The sequence below is a fragment of the Neomonachus schauinslandi genome, chromosome 1 (assembly GCF_002201575.2).
Source record: "Neomonachus schauinslandi chromosome 1, ASM220157v2, whole genome shotgun sequence".
Classification (NCBI taxonomy): Eukaryota; Metazoa; Chordata; class Mammalia; order Carnivora; family Phocidae; genus Neomonachus; species Neomonachus schauinslandi.
In genome coordinates this window covers 139,406,820-139,431,251 of record NC_058403.1, presented here as the reverse complement: position 1 = coordinate 139,431,251, position 24,432 = coordinate 139,406,820, and the positions used below count along the sequence as shown (strand labels likewise).

The window sequence follows — 24,432 nt, the reverse complement described above, 5'->3', positions numbered from 1 at the left end:
TTCGGATATTTAAGTATTTAACTCCCAATTCAATGGTTGCTAGTTTTTTTTTCTCTCTATAGAACACTACTTCATCAGCAAAAGCTTTTATGACTGCCACATAGGCACATTGTTTTGAACTATTTTAATATAGTCTGTACCATATGGGTGACAAGTATACATATCAAGGGCTGTGAAAAAATCTAGGCATTTGTATATTTTAGCATCAGTTTTTATCAAAATATTTTCAACTGATACAGGTAGGCCTAATGTTGGCTAAAATTTTACAAGTGAGGAGGTTAATTTTTTCCCCACAATTGTATAATTCTCAATCATAACTTAAAATTAACTTTTTAGCCTAGATTGATAATTTGCATTCTCCTGTTCTTCTTCACTCATGAACACTTGTGTTACTCTCATGGACTATTAATCGTTCACCAACTATAAGTAAGGATATACATATCTAAATCAGTAGTTTCTAGATTTTTTTTGCTCATGACATTCCATCAGTAAAATATTTTTTGTAATATACTGCCAATGTATATATGCTTACTTATAAATTCTATACCTATATCACTGTACAATTATTCAATATAAAGTACACAAAGTCTACAAATAAAATATAAAGGGGTGCACTAAAAAATCAAAATAAAGGTTTCAATACTTTTTCCTGCCCTCCAGTGGATTGCCTTAGGCATTTCGCTTGGAGACCACTTCCCTAAATGTTATTGATGTGGGAGACACATGATAACATTTTAAGGCTGATTCTCTTCGTTTTAGTAGAATCTAATTCTTCATAAAGGCAATTCCAAATGTGCACCTTTACCATCACCACGTGTCTTCAGTAACAACAATTAGATTTACTGTCCAGATTTTTCTAAGAGCATCCTATATTAGTTTAAAATTTAAAAAGCAGCTCCAAACAGGAACTCTATAGATAACTTCCAATGCAAAGTTACTTGGAAATACTTCCAGGCCAGTGCTTTGTGAAATATAAAATGAGACCAAATAATTGTGAATCTTCACCTTGGACACACATTTGCTTGATCATTTGAAATTAATTATAATTTCGTTTGCCATAAGCTTTCATCTTTTTTTCTTTTTTATAAATTAGACTTGTGTTTCCTTAAGAATTTTTCCTATTTATATACCTATAGGTATTTTAATTTATAAGTTAATGAGAATTAATAGAAATCAAATTTATTATACCTATATATTATTAAATAGGAATGAACAGATTTGTTTTGTTTTGTGTTGGTATATGATGCCTTTGATGGCTATTCAGGCCACGTTTCTGAGTAATAGCTAACCGTGCATTTTATTTTCTTACTAAGATCAGCTGTAATCATTTCCTTGGTTACATTTAATACATTGAGGTTAATCTTTTATTTTAGTAGCTTGATTTCTTTTCTATCTAAGCTTATTAAATTTTATATTTATCTTCTATAATCAGTACTGCATATCAAAATAGTTTACAAAATAAAATAGTGCTAAAAATCTTATAAAGAAACACTTAACTCTTTGCAATCCCCAGTTCTCTGTTTTCTGAAAAATTTAATTCTCTTTAGCTTCTTCTGGCATTTGATTTTCCATTGTGATAGTTGAGGATTTAGTTTTCTTATTTTTTCTTCTTCCCCATCTACCATCCTGCCAATATAGTTATTGCACAATTTGGAGTTAAATTAATATTTAATATTTATGTTATTATTACTGTATAATTCCTGTTCAATGTTGATCACCTTTCCTTTCTCGTAGACCTTTCTATTTTTCTTGGAGCTAATAATTGCCTTCTTTTTTGTTTGTTTTCTTAATTTTCTATGTAGGTATTATTTCTTCTTCCCAAGTCTTCCAAAAAGATTATAAAAGCCCTCTCTGTACATTTCCATGTGGTCAAACATGGCAGTTACTTTCAATTTTGTTTTCCTGGACATCAAGCTGCTTGCTGCAATATAGATTGGATTTTAATTTAGGTCTGCTGCATGGCTATTGTCCTGGAACTTACATTTGCTTCTTTTCTAATTGGAGTCTTTTTTATGTTCTGTGATTTCCCCTTTCTTTCTTTTTTTCCTTCTTTTTCTTTCCTTCCCTTCTCTCTTTCTTCCTTTCTTTCTCCCTTTTTCTTACTTTCTTTTGTTCTTTCTTGCTCCCTCCCCCGCTTCCTCCTCCTCGTCTCTTCCTTCCTTCCTAGTTTTCATTTAAATTCCAGTTAGTTAACATACAGTGTAATATTAGTTTCAGGTGTAGAATTTAGTGATTCATCACTTACACACTCTTCTTTTTTAACTCTCCTGCTGTGCTGAAGTGTATCTTCTAGTACTTTCCTTAAAAAGAATGTTCTGAATCTTACAATTTTTGGATGTTTGTGTGTCACAAAATATTTATAGGAGACTTTGTGCTCTATTGGGTGGGTGTAGTATTCTCAGATAAAAGTCATTATCCTTTCAAATTTGAAGGCATTACTTCAGTCTTCTGGTATCCAGTTTTGCTGTTTGGAAAGCCAATGCTATTTTGATTCCCATTACTTGATATATGAGCTCTTTTATTTATCTAGAAAATTTTAGGTTCTCTTCATCCACAGCTTTGGGTGGGTCTCTTCATTCAGTGTATTTGGAACTAGGTGTGTACTTCAATACTGGAAGCTAAAACTTCAGTCTTGGGAAATTTTCCTGCCTTATTTTTTCATTATTTTTCTCCCTTCTTTACTTTCTAGAATTCCCATTAGTCTTGGATCTATATGCTAAATAATATCCTAATTTAAAAATAATTATTCTCTTAGTTTTCAGCTCTCTTTGTTCTACTTCAGTTATTTCTTCAACTTAATTTTCTCGTGCTTCTATTGAATATTTAATTTTGATTTTCACATTTTTTAATTTCCCCTTTTATCTTGTTCTTTATTTCATTTTCATGGAATCCTGATTTTATTCTCTCTCAAGGTAATGTAGACTTTTCTTTTTAGCACCCTGCATTGTTTCTGTATCTTCTGGTTCCATCCCCCACCCCCCCACCCCCACCACCAATCTCTCTGTCCTAATGGAGACTTTTCTCAACTGTCTATTGATCCTGGGCTGACAAAGACACTAAATAAGCTGTTGGAAGCTCTGTGGGTTCCAGCTAAGGCTGCCATCTGTAAACTTCATTAGAGCACAATGACATTTTTCTTTGGAAACCCCCAAAGTTTTTACCTAAACTTTTTCCAGAGAATGCATCTCCAGTATCTTGACTGAAGCAATGTCTATCTGTTGCTGTCATTTGGGGAGTGGTGTGGACAAAGGGGCCTCAGGTAGTTATGTTCAGTTGATAGGTTTTCCCTGAATTCCCATGGGTTCACCCACACTCTGCTTTGTTTCTTTCTGGTTCAGTCAGTGTCTCTGGAAAATAAATCTCTCTTTTTCTGCTAGTGGCAGGGGGAACTCAATAACTGAGGAGTGTCATATGTGAATGTGGGGAGGGACCTGTGGACTTGATCTTAACTCTGTCTTTTGAGCTTTTTTAAACTTCACTTATCCTTGTGTGGCACACTGGGCTCTGCAGGGTGAATGGGCTCCCTTTTGGCCGTCTTATTCTCAGACTCATGGTTTGGGACTTCTGCTCGGTACATTCTCCAACTATTTTCCATCTTACAAAAATTCATTGGAATATGTTATCCTCTGTTGTCACCAAGCCCATTCTCATTGTCCTTGTGAGTTAGTAATTTATACAGAAAATTGATTTCCCTTCATTTTAGCAAGATTTTGAGAGCTAGAAGACATACACACATGTGATCAATCTACCTTTTTTTTTTTTTAAAGATTTTATTTATTTATTTGTCAGAGAGAGCACAAGCAGGGGGAGCGGCAGGCAAAGGGAGAAGCAGGCTCCCTGCTGAGCAAGGAGCCCAATGTGGGACTCACTCCCAGGACCCTGAGATCATGACCTGAGCCAATGGCAGACTGAACCACTCAGGTGTCCTGATCAATCTACCTTTTAAACCCAAATGGGCAGTACATTATTAAGTCTATACATTATATATGACAAAATATTCCACTTTCATTTTTATTCTAACTTAAAAAATATATATATTTTTCTTTTTTTAAATTTTATTTTATTATGTTATGTTAGTCACCATACATCATTAGTTTTTGATGTAGTGATCCATGATTCATTGTTTTCGTATAACACCCAGTGCTCCAAATTATAAAAGACTCTCTAGAAAAAAAGTTATTTTGTTTACAAGGATAAATAAACTTTTATTTTGCTTTTCTCTTTCCTGCTCCTCATCACCATTCTGCCCAACCTTTTTCTTATTAATATTTATTAGACTTATACTTAAGTGTTATTAACCTAAAAATTATGTTCAACTTTCAAAACTTTTTAGCATTAAATGAGGCAATATTTTTCTAGTTTCAGATAAAGAATCAGTGATATACCTCAGAACAGAATCTTATCCTAATCTAGTTTCTTTCCATTAAAGCAATTACATGGACAGGGTGTCGATGTGCTATTGTCATTTTCAATGAGTATAAAATGATTTTATGACTAAAAAGATAATCCAAAGAGACTTGATATCACTATTTTAAAGATATTTTAAATGTAATAGTGATGAAAATATTTTTCGGTGTCTATCACTATTGGTATAAATGTGGACTTCAGAGACTCTTATTTTTATGACAGGTATGGTTAAATTAAAATCTTATAGCATTAATTTGAAACCAAATTTAGAAGATGCCCATATTTTGGGAGGTTGAAACAAAACTGCAATTCATGGAGCCTATAAAAATAGGCTGCAGTTGGGCACCTGGGTGGCTCAGTTGGTTAAGCGACTGCCTTCGGTTCAGGTCATGATCCTGGAGTCCCTGGATTGAGTCCTGCATCGGGCTCCCTGCTCGGCAGGGAGTCTACTTCTCCCTCTGACCCTCCCCCCTCTCATGTTCTCTCTCTCTCATTCTCTCTCTCTCGAATAAATAAATAAAATCTTTAAAAAAAAATAGGCTGTGGTGTATGTGGAATCATGTCACCACAAAGGGGCAGCCTTGTCATATTTTATTTTTCTCTTCTCTTGTGCTAGAAGGCTTTACTCCCAGGAAAGAAACATGGCATCGACAAGTGATGTTTAAGATGCATGAGACAAAATGTACTGAAAATGTAACCAGACAAAAAAGCTTTAGAAAAATCAAAATTTCCCTCTTCTTCTCTTTTTCTTAATGTAGATGAATTAGATGTTTTAAAATTGTGGTTGGTGTGCAATTATTTATAGTAAGCACACTAGCTGGGAATTTGCCTTCATGAGGCAGCAGAATAGAGAGTACTAACTTTATATTAATATACTAATATTTAGGTATGTGTGATTTTACAAATGGTATCTAATTTTAATGTCTAAATATATTTCCATTTAAAAGACTGTATATTTTAATGTCTTGTTCTGTGAAACATGTCCAGGTCTTGCCTCTGCACTTATTTTCAACCCTGGATGCCACGCACCTGACTCAGTGGTACACTAAGCAAAGCACAGTCAAGGTCAGCTCTAAGTGCTGCCGCCTGTCAAGTAAGACCTACACTGTGCCATCCCATCATAGAATGGCTCTGAAGTAGGGGATGTGCTGATAATGAACTTGCTCACAGATCCACCATTTCGTATTTCTTGACCTTTTCAAATACCCACATTTTAATGTAAGCCTCTCATGCTCCCATTTTCTCCCCTGATCCCAAATTAAAAAAAAAAAAAAGAAAGAAAAGAAAAGAAAAAGGAAAAAACAAAAGTCAATCAACTATGGTTAATAGATTTCAGACATGGGCTTTAGTGCATGACTCAAGAGGTCACATGTTCATTCTGCAACCAAACAGGCTGTGCACATTTCTACATGTTTCTCAAATGATATTTGGCTGTTGCTACTGGTAATAACAAGAAAAAATACTTGATTCAGTGGAACATTTATCAAAGGCTCAAGTGCTTATCAAATGCCATCATATGCCAGGCATGTAGGGGTGGATATTAGATGAAAGCCATGTCGTCTGTCCCTTGAAATCTCAGTCTTATGGGGAAGACTTGGAGTTCTTCACTCAGCAGTTAACTCCTGAGCTACTACATCCAGCAATGGACAAGACAAGTATGACAGACGTGGTCACTATCTTCATGGAGCTTCTAGTTGTATTACAGGGTGATAAAGACTAGAAAGTTGTCTATGCAAAATATTATTATATTAGTTGGGGTAGGTCAGGTTATGCTGCAGTAACAAGTGACCTGAAAGTTTCAGTAGCTTAAAGCAGTGGCAAACCACAGCCTGTGGGACAAATCCAGCTGTGGCCTGTTTTTGTATGTCCTGTGAGCTAATGATGGCTTTTATTTTTTTAGATAGTTGTTAAAAAAAAAAAAAAGAATATGTGACAAAGATCACATGTGGCTCTTGAAGCCTTAACTATTTATTATCTGGCCATTTACAGAAAAACTTTATCCTTGGGGCACCTGGCTGGCTCAGTTGGAAGAGCATGCCGCTCTTGATCTCGGGGTCCTGAGTTTCAGCTCCATGTTGGGTGTAGAGAGTACTTAAAATAAATAAACTGAAAGTTATAACCCACTATATATTTAAAAAAAGAAAAGAAAACATTTGCCCACCCTGGCTTAAAACAGCAAGGTTTCTATCTTAGCTCATACTGTGTGGGCAATATAGGTCACTAAGGGTGCTGTGCTCAGAGACCCAGGCTGGCTCCTATACACCTGCTTCAACATTGCAGAGGCAGGAAAGAGAAAGCTTGGAACCATACCTCAGCTCTTAAAACTGCCCAGACTTGGGGCGCCTGGGTGGCTCAGTCGCTAAGCGTCTGCCTTCGGCTCAGGTCATGATCCCAGGGTCCTGGGATCGAGCCCCGCATCGGGCTCCCTGCTCCACGGGAAGCCTGCTTCTCCCTCTCCCACTCCCCCTGCTTGTGTTCCCTCTCTCGCTGTGTATCTCTCTGTCAAATAAATAAAAAAATCTTTAAAAAAAAAAAAAAAAAAAAAAAAAAACTGCCCAGACTTCATGGGTGAAAGCACGTCAAGTTTAAAAGGGTGAAGATGTGTTTCTCCTCCCCAAAGAAGATAGTCTACCACAACTCTCAGGCACAGGGGAAAATGTGATTGACTCTCTCTGTGGGGTTTTCAGGTGAGGAGTTGAGCAGGAAAGCTTCCAGGCATGGAGTACAGCAATGCAGAAGGTTAGAGACCCGAAGCGCTACAGTGTGCCTACGCACTGGCATGATATTCAATGTGTCAAGACAATAGAGATTTTGGTGAGTAAGGAGCTTAGGCATTGATGTTTGGCCAGAGACTTATCTTTAGAAATTTCCAGACTGGAAATTATGTGATCAGATACAGGATGTGGAGGATAATTGTAATGGCAGGTGAGGGGTACCATAAGGAAAGACTTGAGACATCCCCAGTTTAGGAGATATATCAGTTAAGATCTGTTCAGATGCAAAAAGCCAGACTAACAATGGCTTATGCCATAAGGACATGTAATTATCTCATAACAAGAGGTCTGGAGGTGAGCAGTTCTAGTGCTGGTTTAACAATTCAAGGAGGTCAACCATGATCTAGGCATTTCTGTCTTTTCTCTCCATTATCCTCAGCAGATTAGCCAGAGCTCTAGGCATCATTACCAAACTCAGACAGGAAGTAGGATGGCAGCTAGGTTAAAAAAAACTCTGTTCTTCAAATGGCTATTTCCTTTTATCATTAAAGGAAATCTTTTGCAGGGGGGTCCCATTATATGTCTTAGATTCTGTTGGCCAAAGCCAAGTTATGTTAGCACCCCCAGCTATAAGGGAGACTGTTTAGGTGAGCTTTCAGCCTCTATAGGTGGAAAAAAGAAAGGGGAAAAGAGGTAGCTAATGGCTTTTTGAGAGCTAGTCAACAGTATTTGCTGCCAAAGACTCTTGCAATTGTCCAGGAAAGATGTAATGTGAGCTTTACCTATGGCAGCAGCAGAAGAGGGTACAGTGGAAGGTTTAGATTCAGCAGTTATTTAAAAGATTTTGTGCCTAGTTAGAGGTGTGAGAACAGTGAGAAAGAGTCTGAGTTTGTGAAGGTTGTGACACCAGAGTATTGGGTGAGGGGATTTAAGGTGTAAGGTTTTGGACATCTTTACAAATCTGATCATATCCTTTCCTGGTTAAAGTCCTTTAGGTAGCTCCCTATGACATTCCTTAGGGCACCCAGAGTCCTTCCTTCATGATCTCACCTTTGCTCTTTGCTCTAGCCTCATGGGACAAATTGCTCCTTCCTGAACAGACCAGGCTGTGGTCCTATATCTCTGTGACTTCCAACGTAGTGCTCTCTCTGCCTGGAATGTCCTCTGCTACTCAATTCAAATGCCATTCCTCCACGTGGCATCTTTGATGTCCACGTCTGATAGGTTCCATTTCTGGGCTCCTTCAGTATACCAGGCTTGCCTTTCTCAGCATATAGGGCAATTGCCATTCTCTCTTTGAGGTAAAGGAAACTGGTTTCCTTGGCTTTCTTTCTTGGAAAGCACTTTATAATATTTATTGACTAAATGGGCAGATGAATGAATGAATGAACAAATGAACTAAAACACACCCAGGTAGAAATATTTAGAAGCCAGTTACAAATAAAAAATAATGATTAGGGAAGATACTTGGGTTTGAGATCTTGATCTGACAGCTAAGATTTTGTGGGAAGAGTGTTTAATATAAGAGGAATTGAGGATTAAAGTGAAAATCCAGTGCATACAAGGGGAAAGTTACAAGCGGTTCCCAATGGCATCGCAGCAAATACTATAACCCAAAGTATGAAAGGAAAAAGTTTACTTTCTTGAGTGCCAACAAAGTTTGAGAAATCAAATTAGACCTCTCTTGTATTGCTAGAATCTTGGCATTTTCATTGCTTTCTAGAGGATTAGAGGATTTTAATTGTTATTGTTTAGCTCAATTGCTGCTGAGAAATCTGTGTCATAACAGGAAAAATGAATTAGTGTTACACTTCTGATAGGGAAGTCAGAGTCCTTATATGCATATTATCTCATATGCCTCTAAAATCTCCTGGCTAAATAGGCACATAATGAGTCTGTAGCTTTTGTAGGTCTCTTGACCTTTCTTTGAACCTGTTGTGTTGTTTACTTTTCATTAACCAGATATAGTATCTATTTGGGTCTAAGCCAACCCAGAGCTTTGAGTGTTCTTAAAAGACTACAGAATATTGAGTCACTTGTATTGCATACCCTCATATAGCATCTGTGTGGTAAGGGTAGCCACACAATTTCTAGAATTTTTCTCAGTCAACAAATTGCCTTCATGTCACTAGGAAAGCAAGAATATTTTCTGTCAAGCCCACCAGTTTCCTTATATTGCTATTAGGTCATGTGAAATAAGGAAATATTGAAGCGAAATTCAGTCAAATCTAATTTCTAAAAAATTTTCTAAGATTCTCACACCGCCAGCGGGTCAATCTGCAATTCTGAGGTTTGAATAGCAGTTGGCTTCCATGAAAAGATGAGAATGGCAGTCCCAAGAAAGTCCGAGCAGAACGTCCTGAAAGTGCTGATCTTGACCAAATGATTGTTATGCTCTCCTGGTGGGATGGACTCACCATAATTGACTGCATAAGTGAATAAGGAGGCCTTGAATCTTTACCATCTTAGGAAAAAATTAGAACTAAAATCTTTCCAATGTTGGGTTTATAAGACCTATAAAAACACCAAAAGACCAAGGATAATAAAGTTTATTTTAGTGTGTGTTTTCATATGGGCATATTGGGTTATCATTTAGTTCTCTGAGAAATTTTTAATGTAAAGGGTAGAATCTGATGTGTTCTGGACATGTTATTTTCATTCTGTGAGTTTTCCCAAAGTGTGCTCTGAAACGCATGGCGAGTGGGTGGGAGTGCCTATTTTTACACAGACTAATTCAACAGTGCATGGTACTACACATTTGATCAGTCTGCCCAGCCTCCTAAGTGTACTGAAGCCACTGGAGCCTTTTGGACTCTATAATCATGCCATAAACAGTGTGTGTGTGTGTGTGTGTGAGAGAGAGAGAGAGAGAGAGAGAGAGTATGAGAAAGAGCAAGAGCCTGACTTCCTGTTTTTATAAGAATCTGACCCTTAGCACTACTACTTAATATTAGAACCCCGTGTTTATTTTATTTATTTTTTTAAAAGATTTTATTTATTTATTTAATTGACAGAGAGAGAGAGGGAGACAGCGAGAGAGGGAATATAAGCAGGGGGAGTGGGAGAGGGAGAAGCAGGCTCCCTGCGGAGCAGGGAGCCCGATGCGGGGCCCAATCCCAGGACCCTGGGATCATGACCTGATCTGAAGGCAGACACTTAACGACTGAGCCACCCAGGTACCCCAGAATCACGTGTTTAAAGTTTCATTCATTATTCCAAGTAAGAGTAACCAGCCCACTTTGGAAAATGATTTTAGAAGAGCCCATATTTAGTAAGGACATTGGTTTCCCCAAGAATCTAGTCTACTGATAGATGTCCTAGAAATGATGTTTGTGTACTAAAGATATGGAGTTACCTAGAATTCAGGAAGTACTTTTATATCAGGTGTTGAATTTTTCATCCTACAACTCTTTGTTATAATAATTACATCAATAAAAATCAATCAAATAATGATGCTGTTGAGAAAGAAAAATGCTTTTACTCTCTCTCATCCAGGGAAGAGCCTGCACTGGGGAAGGAAGCTTTGGAAGAGTGGGTGGCACAATGGAAGAGCTCACATTAAGAATTTGAGTGGCCTTCAGAGGAGGAAGTGCCAATGAGGCAGGGGTTTGTTGAGCATCTTTTCGAGAACTCCTTTTCCCCCCACAGAGCCCTGCATGGAGAGGATGTTACTGATGATCTTGTCACTGTGGAAGTTGGAGGTTGGCCTTCATTTACTGAGGCAGAAGGAAAGAGAAGAGAGGTAGATGGGCGAGTTTGCAAGGTGGACATCTTTCTGAACTATTATACAGTTGTGTTCAAGTAGATGCCTTTGTCATTGCGTGGCACTATAGAGATTTCAACTGATCATTTCCTGAAATTTCACAGTCATTCATGGTTTTTATTTTACTCAGGGAAGACGTTTTTATCATGGTGAAAATTTTAGCTGTGCTTTGAAGGAAAGGAGTAACTACCCATAGCTACATCTCTTAAGCACTTACTGTGGGATGAAAATTATATGTTCATTACCTCATCCAATATCTGAGGCACCTTCCATCCTCACAGATAATGAAAAGAGTTAGAGAGGTTAGAAAACTCGCTTAAATCACCCAGCTAATAGGTTGAAAGTGCCAGGGATGAACTATATCTGGCTCTAGTGTTCATCGCTTCATCAACTCTCTTTATAGTATTCCCCCAGAAAGATCAATTCGGGTAAAGAAAAAGGCATCCCTGAGGCATGGGGTGCTCATAATCAAGTATTGTGTTGCATGAATTGGATGAATCCAATAGTTTTGTTGAGGTGGACATTTTAATTGGGGCCATATTGACAGGGATCAGTCATCTGAACATGGCCGGCAGGGTCTTGCATCATCTGGCCATGCCCCTGATTGTCTACCCTCCAGCCAACCTAGCCTTTTTTCAGTTCTTCAGTTGACCATGCTCCCTTGATCACAGGACCTTCTCTCAGTTCCTTAATGGATCATGTTTCCTTGATCACAGGACCTTTGCACATGCAGGTTCCTCTGCTGGATGTCTCTTTTCCACTTTCTCTTCTTACCTAGTTAACTCCTGTCTTCTGTTACATATTCCCTCAATCACCATTTTGTCACAGATTTTCCTGATCTGCTATGTTTGCTATGTTACTCCCTCATAGTATCATAGATCTACCTGATCTTTAGTGATCTTATCACAATTATAAATTTATATATGTGATGCTTTGTTTAATGTGTATCTCTACCATTGGTCTCTATGGACTATGTCAATATGGATAGTTTCTGATCTGGTTATTGGAGAAATGGATGAATCAGTGAGTAAATGGACAGTATTGAAGGCATAGGGCTGCTGGAAACTTTATAGATAATAGCAGTCAGGAGACATTCTGGCACTTATATGGGGGCTTGCTGTGATGAAGACAGGGGTTGGTAGATTATTCCATTGTTAAATACCCTGTGGAATGGATTAGAAGGAGAAGTTTTCTGATGAGATGCACCTAGGTTCTTGCAGGAAAAGGGAGGGCTTGGGCTCCTGACACATTTAAACTGTGGTCACAGAATCAAAAGAAAGATTCAGATACAAGAGCTGAGGAGTTAATGAACATAGGAGCAAGAGAGAAGAGGCAGAGATTTCCAGCCCAGAAAATGGGGAAGATGAGATGCCTTCTGCTGCCTGGGGTATCCCGGATGACTGTGAATGATGAGCTCAGTCTGGGGTGCGAAGTGCCACGTATGAATGAATTGGCATGGCTTTGAATTTGGGAGCTACTGACACAGGTGGTGGATGAAAGCACCCTTTGGAGAGGGATAGAAATACCTTATAGCCCCTTGCAAAAGATAAGTGTCATAGGCTCTTTTTGAGAAAACAGAGTAGTTAAGTCATGGATCCAATGTCACATAGATAGTAAACGACAGAGCAAAAATCTAGGCACTCAACCAGAGACCACACACATTTTCCATCTGAAAGTTGACAGCTATAGGCTGTAGCATAAACAGGCTACAATTTTAGCATTTCCTGTATCATTCATTCTATCGAAGAGATTTTTTGGGGCATAATATGCTATATGTAAAATGTCATCTGTTGTCATTTTGTATTTCTATAATAGCACATGAATGCTTTTATGACCACAGTTTCTGAAATAAATCCTTTACCTCTGCTCCAAATATGATCACAAATGTAGAAAGAGTAATAAAAACATTACCACTACTACCAAAATCTTCCAACTGGCCAAACAATATTAGCTTTTGTTCTCTTTATGAATACTTTTCAACTATCTCTGTTTTTGCAGACATCTATCTGAGTTTCTGCCATTATCCACATTACATAGAGTGAGTAGAACCATTGTGAGTACCCCTCCTTAGTTTTTGCCTTTCAAAATCAATGGCTTTTTTATAAAAATGAGATAGTTTCTATGTAGCACTAAAACTAAAAGTCAAAGGATTATTTTAGATTCAAAGTACATGAAGTCTATGTGCTAAAATTATAATGAGCTCCTAAAAATATTGATATGCTATACTATTTCTACTAATTTTCTCCAATACACACGATGGAGGAATAGGAAGATTAAAGCAAGCCATCTAACTTATGAATAGTCCTTTTTTTTTTTTTTAAAGATTTGTTTATTTATTTGAGAGAGAGTGTGAGCGGAGGAGGAGGGATAAAGGAAGAGGGAGAGAGAAAATCTCAAGCAGACTTCCTGCTGAGCATGGAGCCCAATGTGGGGCACGATCCCAGGACTCTGAGATCATGACCTGAGCTGAAATCAAGAGTCAGATGCTTAACCGACTGAGCTACCCAGGCACCCCTAACTTGTGAATAATCTTAAAAACACTTTGTAAAGCTTAGCCATCTACTGTTTCTCATTACTCCTACTGGACTGAGAGGATAGAGAGATAGATAGATGATAGATATGCATATACATTTGACCCTTGAACAACATGGGCTTGAACTGCACTGGTCCATTTATACATGGATTTTTTTCAGTAAATGCAGTTCAGTGTTGTAAGTGTATTTTTTCTTCCTTATGATTTTCTTAATAACATTTTTTTGTCTACCTTTATTGTAAGAATACAGTATATAATACATATAATGTACAAAGTATGTGTTAGTTGGCTGTTTATGTTACAAGGCTTCTGGTCCACAGTTGTCTATTAATAATTAAGTTTTGGGAGAATTAAAGTTATACATGGATTTTTGACTGTGCTGGGCGTTTGCACCCCTAACCCTCACATTGTTCAAGGGTCAACTATGTATCTATATATTTATCAAAAGATATAACTCTGTCAATATACAGTGATAACACAAAGTATGGATCTTGCATACTAGTTAGGAATGAATAGACCCTAAATACATAAATGAATATTAAACAAAAATAGAACCCTAGTCCCCTCATGGTCCCATTTCTGCTCCAACAAGATCAAACTATCATGAACCAGGAAAAACTCACCAAACTGCCAGCCCAAGTGTGCATTGGTGGGAAAGGAACTGCTTCCTGAAAGAAGGTGGTTCATAGAATGGCTACAGCAGATGATAAAAAGCTTCAATTCTCCTTAAAGAAATTAGGGGTAAACAACAGCTCTATTACAGTGAATATGCTCACAAACCAAGAAACAGAAATCCACTTTCACAACCCGAAAGTTCGGGAAGCCCTGGCAGCAAGCACTTTCTCCATTACAGGCCATGCTGAGACAAAGCAGCTGACAGAAATGCTACCCAGGATCTTAAACCAACTTGGTGCAGACAGTCTGACTAGTTTAAGAAGACTGGCTGAAGCTCTGCCCACACAATCTGTGGATGGAAAAGCACCACTTGTTACCAGAGAGGAGGAGGATGATGAAGTTCCAGATCTTGTAGAGGATTTTGATGAGGCTTCCAAGAATGAAGCAAACCAATGAATTGAGCCAACTTCTGAAGAAGATAAAACTCGAAGAAGTTACTGGGGGCTGCTATTTTATATTATGACTGCTTTTCAAGATTTTGCTCATGGATCTCATAAAATCTAAATCTCTAATATTTTTAAGGCCAAGTCCCTTGGACACTGCAGCTCTTTTCAGTGTTTTCTTAGACACAATTCATTCTTTGTCACTAATTAAGCTGAAGAAACCTGGGAATAAAGTTTGAAACAAGGTTAATAAAGTTCTTTGCCTTGTATATGGCTTTATTTTTTATTTCATTGACACTGATGTGTACAAAGAAAGCAAAGTTGTTTATAGAAAGCTAATCATGGCATGTAATATGTCTGGTAATCTTTGATGAAATCTGATTAAAGATTTTAAGTGATTTTAAATGGCAGTATAATGTAAAAAAATCAGATAATGAAAGATATGAATCAAATAAATGTAACAGAAGAGTAGTAAAGAAAGGGACATATTTATGATAGTATGGTCAAGAAAGACCTTTCTGAAAACCCAGATAATATATGGTCATTTATATACCCGGTAGGAATTTGGCTTTTAATCTTAGTATTTATTAGAAGTCTCTCTAGAATTTTAATTTTGTGAGTGGTGATCTCTGCTGTTGGTTTTTCCAAGATCATTTTGGCTCTGGCATGGAGAATTATGTTTTGGAGGGAGTGATAGAAGCATGAGTCCTCTTTAGGAGGTATTGTTCAGTAGCCTACGTGAACGCTCATGGTATTTTGGACTAAGGTGTTAGCAGTTGTATTAATTTTCATTACTGTGTAACAAATTGCTGTGAATTTAGCAGCTGAAGACAACAAACATTTATTTTCTCATCATTTCTGAGGAATCCAGGAGCAGCTTAGCTAGGTGGTTCTGGCTCAGGGTGTCTTATGAGATTTCAGTGAAGCTGTCAGCCTGGGCTGCATCTGAAGCCTTGACTCATACGGCTGGCAGGTAGGCTCTGGAGTTTGGCTGGAGCTGGGCCTCTCATCCTCCAGACTGCTCTTCTCTATCTGGCCTTTTCAGCAGAATAACCTGGACTATTTTACATGGCTTAGGCAAGTATTTCTTAGCTACAACATCAAAACCACAATATATAAAAGAAAAATTAATTGAATTTCATCAAAGCTTAAAACTTCTCTTCTATGGAAGACATTAAGAGAATGAAAAGGCAAGCTTCAGACTAGGAGAAAATATTTGCAAATCGTATACCTGATGAAGAATTTGTATTCAAAACTCAATCGTAAGGAAACAAACAACTCAATCAAATAATGGGTCAAATTTTGAACAGTACGTCACTAAAGAAGATACACAGATGGCAAATAAGTACATGAAAAATGTTCAACACTATTAGTCATTAGGGAAGTGCAAATTAGAACTATACTGAGCTATCACTACATACTTACTAGAATGGCTAATTAAAAAAAAAACAAAAAACAAAAAACCTGACAACAGGGGACCTGTCTGGCTCAGTTGGTAGACCATGTGACTCTTGATCTCATGGTCATGAGTTCAAGCCCTACCTTGAGCCTAGAGCTTACTAGAGGAAAAAAAATCCTAAATAAATAAATAAATAAATCTGACAACACCAAATGCTGGTGAGGATTTAGAAGCAACTAGAACTCATACATTTCTGGTGAGAAAGCACTGGAAAATATTTTGGTTTGACAGTTTTTAAAAAACTTAAGCATATACTTACTGTATTATCCAGTAATCTCACTCCAATGAATCCCTTAAAAAAGAAATTAAAAATTATATTTGCAAAGATTTGTATGCAAGTATCGTACTTACTTGGACCTGTAGTACAATCTTGAATAAGAATGGTGAGAGTGGATATTCTTTCCTTGTTTTTTTTTTTTTTTTTTTCTTTTTGTATCCTTGAGTTAATATTGCTTTGTAATAATTTTTAATATAGGAAATTTTGTTGTCTCTTCATCAAAATCCATGGCTCCTTTTGGTCCTTTCTATTTCTATTAAGTGTGTTAATTTTATACTTAATTTGTGAAATTCTACCCAAAATATTTGGAGGCATTTGATTGGAATTATGTAAGTTAGTTTAGGAAGAATGACATCTATGTAATATTGAGAATTCCAATCCATGAACTTGGAGTTTCTCTCCATTAATTTTAGTCTTCTTTAATGACTCTAACAAAATTTTATAATTTTCCCTGCATAGATCTTTCATGTCTTTTGTCTGGATATTTGTTTCTCTGCCATTGTTCTAGTGTGTTCCGTTCTTCTTCTTCTTTGTCTCCATCTTCTTCCTCTTTATCTTCTTCAGAAGGAAAAAAGAAAACAGAAATATTTTTGCTTTATTTTAAAAATTCAGTTATTAAGGGCACATTAAACAATTTGCTTATGTGACAATCTCTCCAACACGTATAGCAATATATTAACAAGATTGCCACATCTTTTATTTGTTTTCTTTTTTTAATAGATTTAATTGACATATACCATGTTATTACTTTCAGGTGTAAAACATAATAATTTGATGTTTGTATATATTGTAAAATGATCACCACAACAAATCTAGTTGACATCCAGCCTTGTTTCTGAACTTAAAGGAGAAATATTCACGTTAAGTAGAAAATTAGTTGTAGCTTTTTATAGATGCCTTTTATCAGGTTAAGGAAATGCATACCTATTTTTACTTTTCTGAAAAGAATAGATGTTGAATTTTGTCAACACCTTTTCATACATATGATCAAATGATTTTCCTTCTTTATGTGCTGATTTGACTTTGACTTTTAATGTTGAATTAGCCTTGTATTTCTGGCATAATGGCCCTTATATATTACCCTTTTTATCTATGTCTAGATTTTACTAGGTTATACTTTCTTTGTGTGTGTGTGTGTGTGTGTGTGTCTATTTTTATGGGCGATATTGTTCTGTGTTTTCCTTTTCTTTTAATGTCTTTGGCTTTAGTCTCAGAGTAATCTTGGCTTTATAAAATGAGTTGGGAAGTGTTCTGTTCTATTTTTTGGTAGAGTTTGTGCAAATTGATATTTATTCCTTAAATGTTTGGTAGAATTTGTTGTTGAAATGATCTGGGCCTGATTTTTCTTTGTTGGTAGTACTGTGTTTTGATAAGGATTTGGGGCTTTAGAATTACTACTCACATCTGACTGTTGATTTTTCCTTGTGAGACCTTGGGCAAGTTACTCAATCTCTAAGTAAACTGAGCCTCAGTTTTCTCATTTATAAAATGGGTGGCTGCGAAGATTGAATAATGATATGTATCAGTTGTTCAACTTGTATTATCCTGCATTTACATATGTTAGCTTATTCAGATTTTGTTATTGTACCATATTACTTAATACTATTTATGCTATTATAATCCTTGTTTTAGAGGTAAGAAAACTACTGCAAAAGGAGATTAAATAACTTACCCAGAGTTACTCTGGTAGCACATGATGGAGCCAGGATTTGAATTGAGGCTGGTTCCCAAGTTCTTGCTTTTAAGTGCTAAGCTGCACTAACCATAATAATACCAGTCTTCCAGGATTGCTAGCAGTATTCAACTAGGCAATTCATGTAAGCAGCTCAATTTGTGTTATTTCAGAGTTGTTGTTTAGTAAATAGGTATTGTTATTAATAATGTGAATTACTATTAGTTTGAAGTCTAACTACTTTGGAATATTTTCAGCCTGAAAGACTATTAGTATAAATACATTATCAAATACCTTTATTTAAGTTCACTGAGGGGGCGCCTGGGTGGCTCAGTCAGTTAAGCATCTGCCTTCGGCTCAGGTCATGATCCCAGAGTCCTGGGATCAAGAGCCCCCTTGTCAGGCTCCCTGCTCAGTGGGGAGCCTGCTTCTCCCTCTCTCTCTGCAGCTCCCCCAGCTTGTGTACTTTCTCTCTCTTTTCTGTCAAATAAACAAATAAAATCTTAAGAAAAAAAGGACAATGCAGTGAAATATCATAAACATTTGGTGCACTGTACAAAGTGATATTGTGAACATCACATCTTCTTAGGCATCGCACCTTGAATTCTTGCCCTGGTTCAGCACTGTCCTTTTGTGTAATTCTGGTATAACTAAATCTCTCCAAGTGTTGGAGGCTATGAAGAATATCTGTTTCCTTCACTTTGACCTAAGTTGTTGAGTGGTTTAAAAAAGAGAAGTATCTAAAGGTGCTTTGAAAAGTACAGCTAGTGCTCATATTAAATATAAATATTTGGTTTTCTAAGTTAAAAATCAAAATCCTTTGTTGATATATAAATATTTTGAGATGATTCTGAATATCATTATTTACTGTGACAGTACAGTTAGATGCCATTTAATATCAGATGTTCAGGTCTCCATGGTGGTTATTCAGGCTTTCCTTATTTTATTTAGTTTCTTTTCTTTTTCTTTTTTTTTTCTGTCCAGATGAGTTGGTACCTGGCATATGCCAAATATCAGATTCATTTTATTTATTTGAAAATTATAAAGATAACCTAAAAAGTGGAATCACAAGTTCAATAAGTACTTTGCCCTACCTTTCAGTTGGCAAGACTTATTTTAGTTTTTTAGTGATAAATCTCATTATTTCAAAATACATAGCATAACAGCCTATTGTATATATGTGATTAATTAAGACTGTGAGTGGTATGGAAGATTGGCACACACATTTTGACAGAAGGTTAAAATAAAGCTTTCTGTTGTGAACTTTAATAGTTGTTGTGCAGAATATCAAAAGCTAAGGAACCACGATAATAATAACATTGCATTTTTTGTGAATTATAGCTGACTTTGGGCTGGCAAAGCAAAAACAAGAAAACAGTAAACTCACTTCTGTTGTTGGAACAATCCTGTATTCCTGGTAAGGACAATTATTTTATGGTTTTCAAACATCATACCTAACTGAGTGGGGCTTTAGTTTCATGTCTTGGCTTGCAAAGGAAAGATGATTTTAGGAAAAAGAGCTTATTTAATGTTTTCCTCAATTGCCCAGGTAATATACATGAACACAAGTATACATCATTATGTGTGTTTGAAATAACAACAAAAAATTGTCTTTCCTCTATGGTAACTCTGCCCCTCATGGAAACTACTTTTATTACTTATAAATTTGAACGATCCTTGGCATGTAGTAGGTGTGCAATTGTTGTTGAAGAATCTGTAAATGAACTAGCAGACTCACTACTCCCCATGACACTTGGAGTGTTTTATTGTACCTATTCAAAAAATGACTGTTTTTCTCTGTCTGCCTATAAACATTCAAGGGCAGGAGAATGGTTTTTTGTGTACTAATACGTATCCTGGCACCTGGCAGGTAATAGTTGCTGAATACATTTTATTGAGTAAATGGATAAATGATGACATATATACTTAGACATATGTTTATAAAGTTGGTGCTTCTTGGGTAAATGGGTGTTTATATTTTGATGAATTGAAACATTTGTAACTTATTTAACATGCTTTGAGGGTTGCTTTACAATCCATTGATTATTAGGCAGTGAGAATCTTCTTTTGCTGATCACATATTACTTGTTTGAATTTTTTCAAATTAGCAAGCAGATAGAGTCGTCAGTAGACATAACAGATTCAGGGAAATATTCTCAAATCTCATTCAGCAGGTCAAGCCATCTAGACACTTCCGTCTTCTTTTTTAATCTACTCTGTTGTTGTGCAATTGATTCCTGGGGATAGGATTCAGAATAAATCTTCTCAAGGGAGGGTGGAAATTCTCTGTAAGTAACAGTCTCGTTTTAAAAATTCCTTTCCTACAAGAATATTCAGAATAGTGTCAGGGTTCCTACTAGGATTCTGACATTGTTGGCTAGTTATGCTCTCAAGTTTTAATTATTCCAAATTTAAGACGTTCTCTAATAAATTCAGTGACATGCCCAGTTCCTTTTGAATTTTCTGTATCCTCATTTTCTGAGTTTGTGAATTGGACAAAAATAAAGTAGATATATTTCATGGCCCTCCCTGCTCTGAGTCTCCTACCTCCTGCCTTTTCTTGAATTGTCTTTTTAGCCATCACCAAAGTGTTTCCCACCAAATTCTATAATCTTTGTATAATCCTAAGCTTCTCTGAGCCTATTAATGTGGACGTGGGATGCCTGTCCCTGCCCTCCAGGGTCCCAAGCATTTGATGAGTCTGATGTTCCCATGTCCTTTGCTCTTTCTTTTGTCTTTGCTTGCTCAGATATTACCTTATTTAATGGAAGAAAGTTCTCTTTATTAACTCTTGTAGCAAGTGCCTCAGAGCAGTCTTTATTCTATATCTCAGCTGCTAGATACATGGTTTGTGGACACTGGACTGATTGTGCTAGAACAGAGAGTCAATAAAAGCTCCTTTTCTTCCTCTGATTTGATTCATTATGAGGCAGGTCATTGTTATCCTTCTCACGGAAAATAATCTCCAAATATGGTCCTTGGTTCTCGTTTTTATCTGTATGTCTTACTTCAATTCCAGAGTCCAAGACTGCACGTTATCTTCATGTGCATTTTCAGAGCAGATTTTAGAGTTTGAAGCTCTTAGAAACATTTTAGGCATGTTCTTCATGGAACGTTTATTTGGGATTTCTGGATAATAAGCAACTATGAGCTAATATGAATGGAAAACTTTGACTAATCCTGGAATGGGAATTCTTTGAGACTTTATTGCTTAGTGTAATCCCAATCACATTATAACATTAGATAATTTAAAGGAAAGCTGGGGAAGTTTCCATTGGATGGATCAAAATAAACCTGTAGGTAAACTTGGACAAGCAGAGACAAAGTGAAACACACCCAACTATTGACTATACCTCTTGCATTCTTAAAAATGCTGTAATAAACTCAGAACTCTTAAATGGCTTAGAACACTTCAGTAGCTTCCAGTTGTTCATTATTTAAAAACCAAGTCCTCAGTGTGGCTACAAACCCACAACCCTGCACGCTCTAGGCCCTGCCAAGTCATTGTCTTTACTTTAGCTCCGACCTCACTCTATTGATTTCTAGCTGTTGCAGCTGTGTTCCCACTGACCACAGGGCCTTGGCACATGCTGCTCCCTCTGCCTGGAATACTCTTTTTCCCACTGGCCATCTGGTTAACTCTTTCTCATCCTCCACCACTCCTCTGGAGGTAGTCTCCTCAGGAGAAACCCCTTAGCCAACGCATGTTTCCCCTGGTCTACATGCTCCGTGCACTTTTCCTTATGGTTGAACTTTTCACTTATTTTGTGATATGCCCAGATGATTTTGTTCACCACTATCCCTACCCGCCAGAGTCTGGTATGTTATAGGCTCACAAGAAGTATTTACTATATGAATGATCTAATACTTGCATGGTTATGAACAGTACCTGACACAATGGGCTATAAAGAAAATTGCTTCTTTCCACTGTAACAAAATTTTAATCTTCTATCACTCTCCCCCTGTGCTGTTCCTTCAGATCTTCAAAATGCTCCTATGTGGTTACTCTTTCTCCAGCTAGCTACAGAGTTTATGTCCTTACTTCCTTCTGGTATCTGCTTTAATGTCACTTCTGGAGGGAGGTTTTCCTGATCACCTGCCCCAAATAGCAGCCTCCTTCAGACTCTGTCCTGTTCTCTTGCTTTATATTTTCCTAGCACCTACCTCTATCTGACATTATGTCATATTTTTTTTTATTTTAGATTTTTTTTTATTCTTACGTTAATCCCCATACATTACATCATTAGTTTTAGATGAAGTGTTCCATGATTCATTGTTTGTGCATAACACCCAGTGCTCCATGCAGAATGTGCCCTCCTCAATACCCACCACCAGGCTAACCCATCCTCCCACCCCCCTCCCCTCTAGAACCCTGTTTGTTTTTCAGAGTCCATCGTCTCTCATGGTTCGTCTACCCCTCCGATTTCCCCCGCTTCATTCTTCCCCTCCTGCTACCTTCTTCTTCTTCTTTTTTTTTCTTAACATATATTGCATTATTTGTTTCAGAGGTACAGATCTGAGATTCAACAGTCTTGCACAATTCACAGCGCTTACCAGAGCACATACCCTCCCCAGTGTCTATCACCCAGTCACCCCATCCCTCCCACCCCACCCCCCACTCCAGCAACCCTGTTTGTTTCCTGCAATTAAGAATTCCTCATATCAGTGAGATCATATGATACATGTCTTTCTCTGTTTGACTTATTTCACTCAACATAATACCCTCCAGTTCCATCCATGTCGTTGCAAATGGCAAGATCTCATTCCTTTTGATGGCTGCATAATATTCCATTGTATATATATACCACATCTTCTTTATCCATTCATCTGTCGATGGACATCTTGGCTCTTTCCACAGTTTGGCTATTGTGGACATTGCTGCTATAAACATCGGGGTGCACGTACCCCTTCGGATCCCTACTTTTGTATCTTTGGGGTAAATCCCCAGTAGTGCAATTGCTGGATCATATGGTAGCTCTATTTTCAACTTTTTGAGGAACCTCCATACAGTTTTCCAGAGTGGCTGCACCAGCTTGCATTCCCACCAACAATGTAGGAGGGTTCCCCTTTCTCCGCATCCCCGCCAACATCTGTCGTTTCCTGACTTGTTGATTTTAGCCATTCTGACTGGTGTGAGGTGGTATCTCATTGAGGTTTTGATTTGGATTTCCCTGATGCCGAGCGATATTGAGCACTTTTTCATGTGTCTGTTGGCCATTTGGATGTCTTCTTTGGAAAAATGTCTGTTCATGTCTGCTGGCCATTTCTTGATTGGATTCTTTGTTCTTTGGGTGTTGAGTTTGATGAGTTCTTTATAGATTTTGGATACTAGCCCTTTATCTGATATGTCATTTGCGAATATCTTCTCCCATTCTGTCGGTTGTCTTTTGGTTTTGTTGACTGTTTCCTTTGCTTTGCAAAAGCTTTTTATCTTGATGAAGTCTCAATAGTTCATTTTTGCCCTTGCTTCCCTTGCCTTTGGCGATGTTTCTAGGAAGAAGTTGCTGCGGCTGAGGTCAAAGAGGTTGCTGCCTGTGTTCTCCTTTAGGATTTTGATGGACTCCTATCTCACATTGAGGTCTTTCAACCATTTGGAGTCTATTTTTGTGTGTGGTGTAAAGAAATGGTCCAGTTTCATTCTTCTGCATGTGGCTATCCAATTTTCCCAACACCATTTTTGAAGAGACTGTCTTTGTTCCATTGGACATTCTTTCCTGCTTTGTCAAAGATGAGTTGACCATAGAGTTGAGGGTCCATTTCTGGGCTCTCTATTCTGTTCCATTGATCTATGTGTCTGTTTTTGTGCCAGTACCATGCTGTCTTGATGATGACAGCTTTGTAGTAGAGCTGGAAGTCTGTAATTGTGATGCCACCGGCTTTGCTTTTCTTTTTCAACATTCCTCTGGCTATGCGGGGTCTTTTCTGGTTCCATACAAATTTTAGGATTATTTGTTCCATTTCTTTGAAAAAAGTGGATGGTATTTTGATGGGGATTGCATTGAATGTGTAGATTGCTCTAGGTAGCACTGACATCTTCACAATATTTGTTCTTCCAATCCATGAGCATGGAACGTTTTTCCATTTCTTTGTGTCTTCCTCAATTTCTTTCATGAGTATTTTATAGTTTTCTGAGTAGACATTATGTCATATTTTAATTGGTCTACCCTATGTCCCTCCCACTAAAACACAAACTCCTTGACAGTAGGGCTGTTGTCAGTTTTGTTCACTGTTGTTTCCCTGGGGCCTGAAGGAACAGACTGACAGAATCCTAATAAATATTTTGAATTATTAAAGTGAAAAAACATTTTTTTTAAAAAGTGAAAATGAGTCCTTCTGGTTGTTTTTTGTTTGTTTGTCTGAAAATGCCATTTTAAAAACTTTATTAATTAGGAAAAATGGACAAATGTAGTTGTATATATTTAAAATATAGAATATAATGATTTGATTTACGTAAACATGGTGGGATGATTATTAAGATCAGGATAATTAACACATCCACCCACATAGTTAATTTTTTTTCTGTTGTGTTCTTGCAACAATGCCAAGATC

General features: G+C 37.2%; 1 protein-coding gene and 1 pseudogene across 1 annotated transcript in view; both read left to right on the top strand.

The window, feature by feature from the left end:
- NEK10 (NIMA related kinase 10) overlaps positions 1–24,432 on the top strand; it is a 226,881-nt gene that overhangs the window by 73,006 nt on the left and 129,443 nt on the right. The window contains exon 23 of the mRNA XM_044915799.1: positions 19,225–19,300. Within this exon, the coding sequence (XP_044771734.1) occupies positions 19,225–19,300 (76 nt within the window). The remainder of the gene's footprint in view (positions 1–19,224; positions 19,301–24,432) is intronic.
- On the top strand, positions 13,985–14,488 carry LOC110570628 (annotated as a pseudogene).